This window comes from Nansenia antarctica (genome assembly GCF_963989245.1).
Source record: "Nansenia antarctica genome assembly, chromosome: 6".
Taxonomy (NCBI): domain Eukaryota; kingdom Metazoa; phylum Chordata; class Actinopteri; order Argentiniformes; family Microstomatidae; genus Nansenia; species Nansenia antarctica.
The window spans coordinates 72,494,561-72,508,493 of record NC_137676.1 but is presented as its reverse complement, the minus strand read 5'-3'; the positions used below and the strand labels follow the sequence as shown (position 1 = coordinate 72,508,493).

Here is a 13,933-nt window from a genome sequence, read left to right as displayed (position 1 = left end):
GTACCGGCATGCTCAGGTGTGGTGTCAGCTCGTCCGTGAACGCGAATCCTGATGCCCCGGATGTGGGGCTGGTCACCCCTAGCTCTCTAGGCAACAACTGGTCCACGTGCCTACGCCATGTCTGATTGTCTTTGGTGTGAACATGATAGGAAACGGGTCCAGTCTTCCGGAGGACCGTGGCAGGGGTCCATTTCTCCTTAGTAGTGTAGTTGCGTGCGAGGACAGAGTCTCCAACATCAAACTGTCTGTCTTTAGACCGCTTAGCTCGCTGATTTACTTGTTCCCGCTGTTTCTCGTGGACTGATGTTTCCGTTGAGGTAGGTCGCAGCAGATCAAGACGTGTCCGAAGCTGCCTCTTCATTAGAAGGTAAGCTGGCGAGGTCCCAGTCGTTGCATGAGGGGTATTACGATACTTGAGTAGAAAAGTATCAAGGCGTTGCTTCAAGGGAGCCTCACTCTTGGATGCTTTGAGGGCATGTTTTACAGTTTGCACCATTCTCTCAGCCAATCCGTTGCTGGATGGATGGTATGGACTTGAAAGGATGTGCTTAATTCCATTGTTCTGTAGGAAGTCCTCCATCTCTGTTGATACAAAAGATGGCCCATTATCAGTGACGATCTGCTCAGGGAGTCCAAATCGACCAAACATCTCCCTCAATATCTGAATGGTCTTCCCCGAGGTGATGGTGGACATGACAGCCACCTCAGGCCACTTTGAGTGTACATCCACGGCCACCAGCAGCATAGCTCCATCAACTGGTCCTGCAAAATCCAGATGAACTCGTTGCCAGGAACACGCTGGCCAGTCCCAAGGATGCAGCGGAGCCAGGCTTGGTGTGTTTCTGATGACTTGACATGATGGGCATGATCTGGCTTTAGATTCAATGTCATAGTCTAGCCCAGGCCACCAGAAGTAACTGCGTGCAAGCTCTTTCATCCTGACGATGCCACAATGGCCTGAGTGTAGCTCTCTCAGGACTGGTTCTCTCAGCTTTGTCGGGATTATGACCCGCATGCCCCAGAGCAAGCATCCAGCCGTCACCGTCAACTCCTTCCCCCGCGAAAGGTAAGGCTGAAGATCCGGTGGTGCGTCAGGAACCTGTGACAGATCCCCTCTCATAACGCGGTCAAACACCCTGGAGAGGATGGGGTCCCCCTTTGTTTCCTTCCTGACCCGGTGAGCAGTCACCGGGGTACTCTCCACCATGTCAAAGTAGAAAATGGTTTGCTCCTTGCTCTTAGGGTGATCAGGAAGTGGAAGGCGTGACAAAGCATCCGCATTGGCGTGTGCCCCTGACCTCCGGTACTTAATGTCATAGTTGTGAGCACTGAGGAGCAGTGCCCAGCGCTGCATGCGGCTTGCTGCCAGGGTCGGTATCCCTGCATATGGACCCAAGATGGATGTCAAAGGACGATGGTCGGTCAGCAGGGTGAACCTCCTTCCGAACAGGTAAGTGTGGAACTTTTTAATTCCAAAGATAATGCTTAATGCTTCTTTCTCTATCTGTGGATAGTTCCTTTCTGCTGTGCTCAGCGTACGTGACGCAAAAGTTGACGGTGACGGCTGGATGCTTGCTTTAACACTGCTGATAGGCCGGTGGTATCTTCTGATACTGCATTCACCTTTCTCCAGTTCAGACGCATCACCTCCAGCCATGGTCTGCCCATCAGTGCTGGATAGTCCCCTCTGACCACATAGATCGGAAGCCTGACTTTTTGCCCATTTAATTCAACTAGGACCTCAGCTCTCCCAACCATGGGGACTGTTTCACCTGTGTATGTTTTTAGAATGAGCTTTGCCTGAGTCAATGGCATATGGTTCAGTTTTTTCTTGAACAGTGTCTCTGACATTAGTGATACAGCGGCTCCAGTATCGATTTCCATCGTAATGGGATGTCCTTCCAATAACGGGGTGACACTATAGGCTGCCGAGCCTCCTTTTACAGTTAACACCTTTATTGGTAACTCCTCTTCTGAGTCTGTTCCACTGCTGCTTGTCTGTCCCTGCTTAACACTGTGCAGTTTCTTCTTTGACCGCCAGTTGTCTTAGTGTGTTTGCCTTGTCTGACTTTTTCCTATCTTTAAAGGTGTCCTTTGTTGACTTCTCTCTCTTAGCTCTACAAACCCGCTCAATGTGTCCCCTCTTGTCACAGTGACGGCATAGGAGCTCCCTCGCCCAGCATTCTGATGACAGGTGATCACGTTTCCCACAACGATAACATTACAGGGTACCCCCTCTCTGTCTATCATGTGTGGCTGCTACACCATGCACTCTTGAGGCAGCCCCTAGCTGCAGTGCTTCCCTGGCAGCTAGCTCCATTGATATTGCAACATCCACAGCTGTCTTAAATGTGAGGTGCTCCTCTGTGAGCAGGCGCTTCTGTATTGCCTCACTCCTTAATCCACACACAAGTCTGTCACGCAGAGTGTCACACAGTGATGTGCCAAACTGACAATGTTCAGTCAATTTCCTCAGTACTGCTACATATTGAGTAATGGATTCACCTTCCTCTTGATTCCTCTTGTGGAACCTGAACCGCTCTGCAATCACCAGGCTTTGGGCAAAAATGTCCATTTAACGTTGTCACAATGTCCTTGTAAGAATAGGCACCTGGCTTGTTTGGTTGGAGTAAGTCCCTTAGCAAGCCAAACGTTTTAGCTCCTATTACATCCTATTTACATCCCGCCTAGGGAACGGTTGTGTAAATAGTACCTACAGCAGACTAGACTTACTAGAAGTTGGTGCGCAAAATGAGAGGACTATAACAACGGAATTCTTGGAACAACAGGGAATCCCATTCGAAATCGCTAGGTCGCCGGGTGAACAGTACTACGCTATCCCAACACTAAGGCGCAAGCGGCGGAGGCGAGACCGTAAACAACGCCGAGGAGTAAGGGGAGGCCTGCTAGCTAGGCTGAGGAGAAGCCCAGACAAACCTGCTTTGCCGAGTATTTTCCTATCCAACGTCAGGTCCCTGACGAATAAGATGGATGAATTGAGACTACAAGTTGCCAAAAATAACATCGTGGGAGATAGCTGTGTGATTATTCTCACTGAAACCTGGCTAAATGAAACTATCTTGGACTCCGCGATTAGCTTGGAAGGACGGACCCTTCACCGGGCAGACCGCACGCAGCTCAGCGGTAAGTCCCGCGGAGGCGGCCTCATAATATCGACGAAGGATAGCTGGTGCTTAAACACGAAAACTGTAAGTAGCCACTGTTCCCCAAACCTGGAATACTTGACTGTTAAATGCCGACCCACTTACCTACCGAGAGAATTCAATGCAGTGTATATTACAAGCGTTTATATTGCACCAGATGCAGACGGTAGCTTAGCATTGGCGCGGCTATATGACGTCATCAGTGGTCAACAAAGCACAGATCCACAGGCAATTCACATTATAGCAGGAGACTTCAATCATGTCGACCTGAAGGCAGTACTACCCAAGTTCTATCAGCATGTTAAATGTGCAACAAGAGGAGAAAAAACACTGGACAAGGTATACACCAACATCAAACGTGCTTACAAGGCTAGTCCGCTAGCTCATCTAGGCATGTCTGACCATGTGTCAATCCTCCTGATCCCAGCATACACTACCATGGGGAAAAGTGCTCCCATCACCACTAAGACTGTCAGAACCTGGCCAGAAGGGTCCGCTCCACTGCAGATCTGCCTAAATGACACCCCATGGCAGGAATATGAGCATGAGGACCTGGAACAGTACACGTCGTCGGTTCTGAACCACATAGCCATGGATGACTGGGAAGGTCCAAAAACTGATCAACGAGAGGGACAACGCCTTCTTCGCAGGGAAGAGCACACCGCTGTACAGCACCACCAGGGCTAACCTAAAGCGCGGAATCAAAGCGGCCAAGGCAGACCACAGAGAGAAGATTGAGGAATGCTTCCTGAGCAACGACTCCAGGCGGATGTGGCAGGGGGTTCAGCACATGACAAACTTCAGAGCCAACAGGCTCACAGCCGCAGAGGACGACCCCCTGCTGGCGGGAAAGCTGAACACCTTCTACGCCCGGTTCGACGAGGGGCGAACGGAGGTAACCACAACACAAACACCACTCTCTCCAGCTCTCAGCAGCCTCACCCTCACAGAGCATGAAGTGAGACGCGTGCTGAAGGCGGTGGACCCCAGGAAAGCCTCGGGGCCGGATGGCGTCCTGGGACGGGTGCTGAGGGACTGCGCCGACCAGCTGGCCGGGGTTTTCACCAACATCTTCAACCAGTCCCTGTCCCAGGCCACCATCCCACCCTGCCTGAAAACCTCAACTATCATCCCAGTCCCGAAGAAAAGCACGGTGAGCTGCCTAAACGACTACCGCCCGGTGGCACTCACACCAATCATCATGAAGTGCTTCGAGAAACTAGTCCGGGCCCACATACTCACACGCCTCCCGCCCAACCTGGATCCATACCAGTTCGCCTACAGAGCCCACAGGTCCACAGAGGGCGCCATCGCGACGACTCTCCACGCCACTCTATCCCACCTGGAGAGGGGAAACAGCTACGCGAGACTGCTCTTTGTGGACTTCAGCTCCGCCTTCAACACCACTACAACCGTTCCCGAGGCGGGATGACCTGACCTGGAAGGACAACACAAAAGCCACCATCAAGAAGGCACAACAGCGGCTATACATCCTGAGAGTCCTCAGGAAGGAACACAGCAAGCAGGAGATACTGGTGACCTTCTACCGCGGCGCAGTGGAGAGCGTCTTCACCTACGGCATCTGCAACTGGTTCTCCAGCTGCACAACCGCGGAGAGAAATGCGCTACAGAGAGTCGTGAGAACAGCCCAGAAGATCACCGGCGCCCCCCTCTCCTCTCTGGAAGAGCTGTACAACACACGCTGTCTCAGGAAGGCCTCCAAGATCTCCAGGGACCCAACCCACCCTGGGTACGAACACTTTACCCGGCTGCCCTCGAAAAGGCGGTTCAGGACCATGGCCGCAAGGACAAACAGACTGAAGAACAGCTTCTACCACAGGGCCGTCCAGGCCCTGAACACAGCAAAGACCTAGGTTCTGGGCCCTGGACAGTCTGGACGGATTGATGGCAGCTGCTGGACTGAAAATCAGGTGTAGTGCTGAGGCACAAATATGTAAATTTCAAGCCTGCAAACTGCGACACTTTAAATAAATGTGCAATAACACTATTGTGCAATATGACAACCCTAGTCGACTATCTGTACAGTATAGTATAGTGGATAGTGTACATAGCCTTTATTTATGTAAACCAGCTCCTTCCCTTCTTGTGTTTTTTTTTTAAGTGTTTTTTTTTTCTTTCCTAACACCAGGGGAGCCACCCCTCCTAAATTTCGTTGTTTGGTTTGATTGATTGATTGAAAACTTTATTAGAAGATTTGCAGAAGTAGGTACATGAAAGTACATATTACATACAACGTCAACTAACAGGATAAAAACCCAAGAAAGCCACTGGCTTATTTCAATTGGGGTCCTTGATACTCAATTAATCGTTACATGTAAGACAGACAAAAAATTAGTACTATCTACAAGATAATACAGACAAATAACTAGTACTATCTACAAGATAAACATACATCCAACATGGGAAGAACAATACAACAAAACATAAGGTATGTACAGCGGGTAGGACAGGTGGGGACATACACCACAGGTGGGGGCGGGGGACAAAACACAAAGTATGTACAGTGGGTAGTTCGGGCAGGGGGACAGATATATAATATGTACAATGGGTAGTTCGGGCGGGGGGACAAAACAACAAGTATGTACAGTGTGTGGTCATGGTGGGGGGGGGGTACAAAAACACCAGTAGATTTAGGCGGGGGGGAGGGGGGGGGGCGACATAATAACATTGCGTTTGCTCAGAGTGTAGACCAGGTAGGGGGGTGAGGATTGGGGGATGGGGGGGGTTGTCCATTGTTCCACGGTTTCGGTAGAGAGTCTCCGGGTGATGGGGGAGGGGGGGTCGTCGCCGGGTGGGGGAGGGAGGGGTGAGGGGGGGTCGTCGCCGGGTGGGGGAGGGAGGGTAACGACCTTTGGTCGTGTAAGCCTGTCTAACCTCGCTGCAGCTCCGGGCTTTCATCTCCCCTCCAGACAAGGACAGCAGCACAGAGAAAGTCAACCACAACACCACTTGTATTCTCCACATCGCACACGTCGGTAGTAAATCCCAGTAAATGTTTGCGTAAGAAATATATCCGTTCTAGCCGAGACCCCCAAAACGTCTGGCTGGACAATCCCCGATGAGACGATCTGCGACGGTCCGCGATCTCTCACTTTCTCCCTTCCTTGGGCGTTGGCAGTTGATGAGCAGGAGGCTACGACTGAATCTGTAAGTTTAATTTAGTAGGTTGTTTTTCTAACTTTTAGCTTGCCTTGTTCCTCTCTGGTCGATTGACATGCATGGTGGCGAAAACCATCACACTTCATCTGCTAGCTTGCTAGTTCCTGTACTGTAGCAATGACAATAAAGACCATTCATTCATTCATTCATTCATTCATTCTATTATGCTAAGGAAGGTTGCCACCACCTTGTTATCTTTAATGTCATTAGCAATAACAAAAAACTCAAACCGTTCAGTGTAAGCATTCCAAGTCTCTAAAGTGTCATCAAACTGTCCAAATGCTCCAGTCATCGGCATTTTCCCACTTTAAGCAAGTTTTGATTGATTGATTGATTGAAAACCTTTATTGTCCCCAATGGGGAAATTTTGTTGTCAAACAGCTCAGTTAGGGCAGAAAACATTCAGTACAGAAAACAGAAAAACATTCAATAAAAAACATAAAACAGTGCAGGCTCAATAAGTAAAAAGTTCCAAAAGTTCCATCTCCAGGTCTCCCCCACCCTGCAGGGCCTGGTTGTAGAGTCGGAGTGCAGCTGGAATAAAGGACTGTCCAAATCTTTTTGTACTTTGACGGGGGAGAACAAATCTGTGGCTGAACTTGCTCCTCATCCCTGCCAGCTCGCAGTACATCGGGTGGGAGGGATTGGCCAGCATGGCCGCCAGTTTTTTCCCCATCCTCTGTTCTGCCACCACCTCTAGGCTGTCCAGCCCGGTCCCCACCACAGAGCTGGCCTTCTTCACCAGTTTGTTTAGCTTCGCAGCATCCCTGGCACAGATGTTTCCACCCCAGCAGGCCACGGCGAAGAACAGAACGCTGGCAACCACCGACTGGTAAAACATTTGCAGCAGCTTGTTGCAGACACCGAAAGACCTCAGCCTTCTCAGGAAAAACAGTCTGCTCTGCCCTTTCCTGAGAAGAGCCTCGGTGTTGTCAGTCCAGTCCAGTTTGTTATTAATTTGTACTCCCAGGTACCTGTAGGAGTCCACCCTCTCGACTTCCACCCCCTTGATGGTGATGGGGGCTGGGGTCCTTCTCTTCCTCCTAAAATCCACCACCAACTCCTTTGTTTTGCTGGTGTTAAGCAAAAGGTAGTTGGTGTCGCACCACTGCACGAAGCTCTCCACCAGGGCCCTGTACTCCTCATCCCTGTCGTCTGTGATGTAACCGACGATAGAGGAGTCATCCGAAAACTTCTGCAGGTGGCACTGGTCGGAGCTAAACTGGAAGTCGGAGGTATAGAGGGTGAAGAGAAAGGGTGACAGAACAGTTCCCTGGGGGGCACCGGTGTTGCACACCACCACCTCAGACTGACAGCCCTGCAGTCTCACATACTGACGCCTGTCTGTGAGGTAGTTGTGGATCCAAGCCGTCAGGGAGTCCTCCACACACATCACTGCTAGTTTGTCAGCCAGCAGTGATGGCTTGATAGTGTTAAATGCACTGGAGAAGTCGAAGAACATGGTCCTCACCATGCTCTGTGGCCTCTCCAGGTGTGTGTAGGCCCTGTGCAGCATGTAAATGATGGCGTCCTCCACCCCCATGCTCTCCTGGTATGCAAACTGCCGGGGGTCCAGGAAGTCCTTCACCTGGGGCTTAAGGTGTTGCAGCACTAGCCTCTCCAGGATCTTCATGACCTGTGGTGTCAGGGCGACAGGTCTGTAGTCGTTTGGGGTGCTGGGCCGTCCCTTCTTTGGCACTGGGACGATGCAAGAGGTCTTCCAGAGCTGTGGCACCCTCCTCAGTCTTAGAGATAGACTGAAGAGATGTTGGAATGTGTCCGCCAGCTCTCCAGCACACACCTTCAGAACCCTGGGGTTGATGTTGTCTGGACCTCTGGACTTGTTCACATTCACCCTGGAAAGCTGCCTTCTCACCTGCTCAGATGTTATAAAGCTGTGAGTACCGGTGTCTCCAGGTGTGAAGCATGCTCCCTGGCTCCTGGTGTTGGTAAGGGGAGGCAGTTGCTGTTGGGGTGCTGCTGGGGTGTCAGGGGGAGTGGGGGCTACTGTTGCCAGGGGTGCGGTACATTGGAGAGGGGAGGAGAGGGTCGGGGGCTGTGGGGGGTGACAGGGGGATGGGGGGGGTGACAGGGTCGGGGGCTGGGTCGGGGGCTGGGTCGGGGGCTGGGTCGGGGGCTGGGTCAGGGGCTGGGTCGGGGGCTGTGACAGGGTCGGGGGCTGGGTCGGGGGCTGGGTCGGGGGCTGGGTCGGGGGCTGTGACAGGGTCGGGGGCTGGGTCGGGGGCTGTGACAGGGTCGGGGGCTGGGTCGGGGGCTGTGACAGGGTCGGGGGCTGGGTCGGGGGCTGTGACAGGGTCGGGGGCTGGGTCGGGGGCTGTGACAGGGTCGGGGGCTGTGACAGGGTCGGGGGCTGTGGGGGGTGGCAGGGGGATGGTTGGTCAAACCTGTTAAAGAAGCAGTTCAGGTCATCTGCCTGCTCTCGGGTCCCCTCCACCACAGGATGTGGCTGCTTGTGGCCCGTGATCTTCTTGAAGCCCTTCCACACCTCCTTGGAGCTGTGGGCCTCTAGCCCGCCCTCCAATTTCCTCCTGTATTCCTCTTTGGCTGCTCTCAGCTCCTTCTTCACCTCCTTCTGAGTGGCCCTGGCTCCCTCAGTGTCCCCTGCCTTAAACAGCCTCCTCTTCCTTTTCAGAAGGTTCTTGATGTTCCCATTTATCCACGGCTTGTTGTTAGGAAAGCACCGTACCTTTTTAATGGGGACGATGCTCTCCTCGCAGAACTTGATATAGTCTGTGACACAGTCTAGCAGACCATCTATGTCCTCCCCGTGGACTCTCTGGAACATCCCCCAGTCGGTTGTTTCAAAACACGCCCTCAGCTCCTCCTCCACGTCTTCTGACCATTGCTGGACAGTCCTGGTGGTGATAGGCAGCCTTTTTATGATAGGGGTGTATGTTGGTTCCATCCAGACCATATTGTGATCGGATGCCCCTAGTGGCGGGAGGGCAGTGGATGTGTAGGCTCCCTTCACATTGGCATATAGTTTGTCTAGTATTTTGTTCTCCCTTGTTTTACATGTGACATACTGGGTAAAATCCGTCAATGTCTTTTCCATATTTACATGGTTGAAGTCCCCATTCACAATGATAAATGCGTTTGGGTGAGCGGTCTGTATCCCCGCGATACAGGAATGGATGACGTCATTTGCGCGCGCCGGGTTCGCGCTTGGTGGAATGTAACTAGTCACAGCCACAACATGTGAAAACTCTCTCGGACAGAGATCTGGCCTCAAACCTAGCGCCAACAGTTCTATGTCTGGAGTGCAGACTTGCTCTTTGATAGTGATATGACCTGGCTTGCACCATTTGGAATTAACAAACACAGCGATCCCGCCTCCTTTTATCTTACCGCTGTTTCTCGTTCTGTCCGCGCGGACCATTGTGAAACCATCTTGTTCCATCGCCCCGTCTGGTATACCAGGATTCAGCCAGGATTCCGTCAGGAATAGCAGGCTGCATTTCCCATATTCCCCCTGTCCCTTCATCAGAGCAGAGAGCTCATCAGCCTCATCAGCCTCATCAGCCTCATCAGTCCGTTTCACTTACTTGTTTACTCTCCTCCAATATGCGCCGTGTGAGTTTCTCTTTTCCCGAACTTCACAGCACGCACACCGCCCTGGTCAGGACTCCCGCGGTGATCATTTGTAATCCAGGGGGAAACAAAACCGCCGCACAAGTTCGTCGATCCTCGTCGCCAATTGTTTTGTTATGTATATAGCCAATAACATCTATCATTCACAATAAAGAATGGAGGCAGAGGCGGCGAAACACTTTGATATATCTCCGTAGCTTTACTGACCAAACCGCAGGTATACAGGCATAATATCACTTCCGCATTCCTGCCCGGGCAATACTAGTCACTAGTTTGAATGAATGAATGGACTTTATTGTCATTGCTACAGTACAGGTACCAAACAACGAAATTTAGGAGGGGTATCATCAGAGCAATTGCGTGTCATCTCCCTGTCATCAGAATGTCCACGCCCCTTTTTGGGTGATAGAAGCGGAGAAGTTTGACTGGTGGTCAATGGGAATGTCTGGTCTTTGCTACTTTAATCCGATAAAATAAGAAAACCGTAGTGCTTTTTAGATATTAGGAGCCCAAATCCGATGGCCAGTTAGGCAAACTAGTATATAGTGTCGTTGCCGATCAATGATCGACGTCGTTATATAGAGAAAATTAATGAAATAGGGGTTGATTCATCAGAGCAGTCATACGTCATCTCCCTGTCATCTGGGATTTGTAGTTCTTCATTTGATCGATTCTAGCCTACTAAGGTACTACTTAGTACCTACTAACCCTTCACCCATAACGGCTATTGTAAGGTGATCAACTTCTCCAGAATTGATTTAATTGAGTCGTCACTTACAAGCGAGTCCGTTTATTCTCAACGAGACGTCCTTGATATAACTTCTAAGATAAAATGATCCAATCAAATATTCGGCACCACTACTGAACTGTTCTTTAAGAGAATATTTATTCGAGCACATCTGCAAACAATAATATCAGCATACAATAGCATTTCATTCCATGGAAAGGGGTCTTTATCTAGCTTCACCTCCACAGACCAGGATTAGCTGGTTAACTGCAGAAGTTTCACCAGAGAAGAGCCACGTTTCCCCTGGGTCCACAGTCTATATCTATTTTTCTTTAACATTTTGGGATGGGCTGTCCCTCTCCTAGGTTTTATGGTAAACGTCTGTTTTATGTCTGAATGTGGCGTTCGACTCCTTTGTGTCCGTGCGAGTGTGTTATCTTCTTCTTCTGACCCCCCAGTCGTTTGTCATGGTGGGAGTGTTTGGACACTCTGTCTGCAACGGTACTTGCACAGCCTAGCACGACCTTAGACACACACACATTCTAATGTTTTTTTAAGGAACCAGTAAGCATATGCACACAGTTATGTTTTTATAATGCACAGATATTTTGATAGTTATTTTGGGTGTATTCTACATACGTTCTAAAGCACTAATTGGCCAGTTATTTAATCTTCAAACACATTCCTTCCATGACCAGGTCTGTATGGTCCTATGTCCTTATCAGGATCGCTTGTGTAAACATCACTGTTGCCAGGCCCACAGATTCCCATGGCTTGGGATTCGATTAACAAGTTTAAAATACAATATTGAAGAATAGACTTATCATTAATTATTAGTTATGATTATAAAATGAGTATAGGAAAATAGGATATCATAACAGCAGGTACAAAATGGTTGTTAGTACATAGGTAAAAATAAGCAATCTACAGGCGGTTTGAACCACAATACTTTTCTCCCAGTCAGGAGCCCCTTCCCCCCACGTCGCTCAAAAGCAGAACCTCTCTTTTATGGTTCTGGGAGCCTTCAACTGATCTCAGTCACATGTTATTTAAATGAACACACAGTATTTAATACAAATCCCTAACACTATCGACTAGTGCTACTGTGCGTGATATTTCTATTGTAATCATGGGAGATAAATGTTCAAAGAAGAAACGAAAGCAAACGCTGTTGGGGGGACTGGAGGTGAAGACGTTAGTCCTAAATTTCGTTGTTTGGTACCTGTACTGTAGCAATGACAATAAAGTCCATTCATTCATTCATTCATTCACCACGGCAAATCAAATGAAGAACTACAAATCCCAGATGACAGGGAGATGACGTATGACTGCTCTGATGAATCAACCCCTATTTCATCAATTTTCAACGGCAAGTTTATACAAATTTCCCGATTCGGTCACGTGGTACGAAAGCTTCGTTCTTACCATACGTCATCAACACATGCCTCTTACCATACGTCATCAACACATGCCTCTTACCATACGTCATCAACACATGCCACCACCCGTCGGTCGCAAGTTGTTGCCAAGTTTTTTCTAACAACGGTTTAGACGTTCTAAAACTGACCCGTCACGTTGCGTTGCATAGATGTGAACTGGACTTAACAAGATCTCAATGTGAATATTGTAATTTATCCAATTGTATTGATTTGATGATTATTTTGGCCCTCTCATTCAGATGCCTGTGAGCTCACACTGGACCCAAACACAGCACACAGAGAGCTCTCTCTGTCTGAGGAGAACAGGAAGGTGACATGGGGGAGAGAGGAGCAGCCGTATCCTGATCACCCAGAGAGATTTAAGTACTGGGGACAGGTGCTGTGTAGAGAGGGTCTGACTGGGTGCTGCTACTGGGAGGTAGAGAGTGGAGGGGGAGGGGCTCGTATAGCAGTGACATATAAAGGAATCAGCAGGAGAGGAGAGGGTGGTGACTGTGTGTTGGGATGCAATGACAAGTCCTGGAGTCTGTTCTGCTCTGCCGCCTATGACAGTTACTCTGCCTGGCACAATAATAAGAGAACTGTCATACCTGCGCCCTCCTCTGGCTCCAGCAGAGTAGGAGTGTATCTGGACTGGCCGGCCGGCACTCTGTCCTTCTACAGCGTCTCCTCTGACACACTGACCCTCCTGCACACATTCCACTCCACATTCACTGAGCCCCTCTACCCAGGGTTTAGGGTTTGGGGTGATAGCTCAGTGACCCTGTGTAAACTAGTCTAAGGGAGATCACACTGAACACCTAAGGCTCAAAGATGTTGGATCATAACATGATGTCATGATGTAGTTGTACACACACCAAGCTTCATACACTCAAACTATGTGCCTCTGTGTGCAGTGTGTAGGGTGCTATGTGCTTAGGGTATAGTGTGTAGTGTGTAGTGTGTAGTGTCAGTGTAGCTATTGTGTGTAGCCCTGTCTGAGACCTATCTGCTTGGGTTAATGGCAGAGTCGTGGGTCATCCAGGGGAGAGGTCCCCAGTTTGAGCCCTGCTGGTTACATTAGTCCCACTCTGACCACTAGATGGCAGCAGTGTATGTACATAAGAGTTAGTCACATTGGGTATTTGAGCTCTGATGCTGTATTACGTAGCTATGTGTCCTCTGTGTGTAGTGTCAGTCCCACTCTGACCACTAGAGGGCAGCAGTGTATGTACATAAGAGTTAGTCACATTGGGTATTTGAGCTATGATGCTGTATTACGTAGCTATGTGTCCTCTATGTGTGTAGTGTCAGTCCCACTCTGACCACTAGAGGGCAGCAGTACAGGTCCTGTGAGATGGAGGAGTCTCTGACTGGAAAGTCTTCAGGACTGTGTCAGTGTAGGTTTATACTCCTGCCTCAGATCCTGTCTGCAGCAGTTGATGACAACCAGTTGGTTATTTGCTCATTGTGAAATATGTGAAAAAGTGCAGTAGACTGACAAAACAGAGGCGTGACATTTTTCTGTATATTCTTTTACCACCTTTTATTATTTTATTATTATTATTTTATTTCTGGAAATGCAACTGATCGTGAAACAATCCAGATGAATCATTATATTATCAGTCAGACTGGTGATGAACTCTGAGACCCAGAGTCTCTGACCCTGAGGAGAGAGAGTGGATGTGTATAAGAGTTGGTAAAGTTGTGTGTTTTTAGTTCTGATGCTGTATTATGGAGCTGTGTGTAAGATAGCAGGGAGTGGATGTGAAGACAGCCCTCCTCCTCTGTCAATACAACATGTCCATGTTCTGGAATTCACTTTCCATGTA

General features: G+C 49.5%; 1 protein-coding gene across 1 annotated transcript; it reads left to right on the top strand.

Annotated features, from left to right (window-relative positions):
• Positions 1-1,004: 1,004 nt before the first annotated feature.
• LOC308160936 (stonustoxin subunit beta-like) lies at positions 1,005-12,903 on the top strand (the record flags this gene model as incomplete). The annotated part of the gene is made up of 3 exons (XM_080534859.1): positions 1,005-1,066; positions 2,154-2,194; positions 12,362-12,903. The coding sequence occupies 3 exons, from the start codon at positions 1,005-1,007 to the stop codon at positions 12,901-12,903; spliced, it is 645 nt and encodes a 214-aa protein (XP_080390985.1).
• Positions 12,904-13,933: the final 1,030 nt, after the last annotated feature.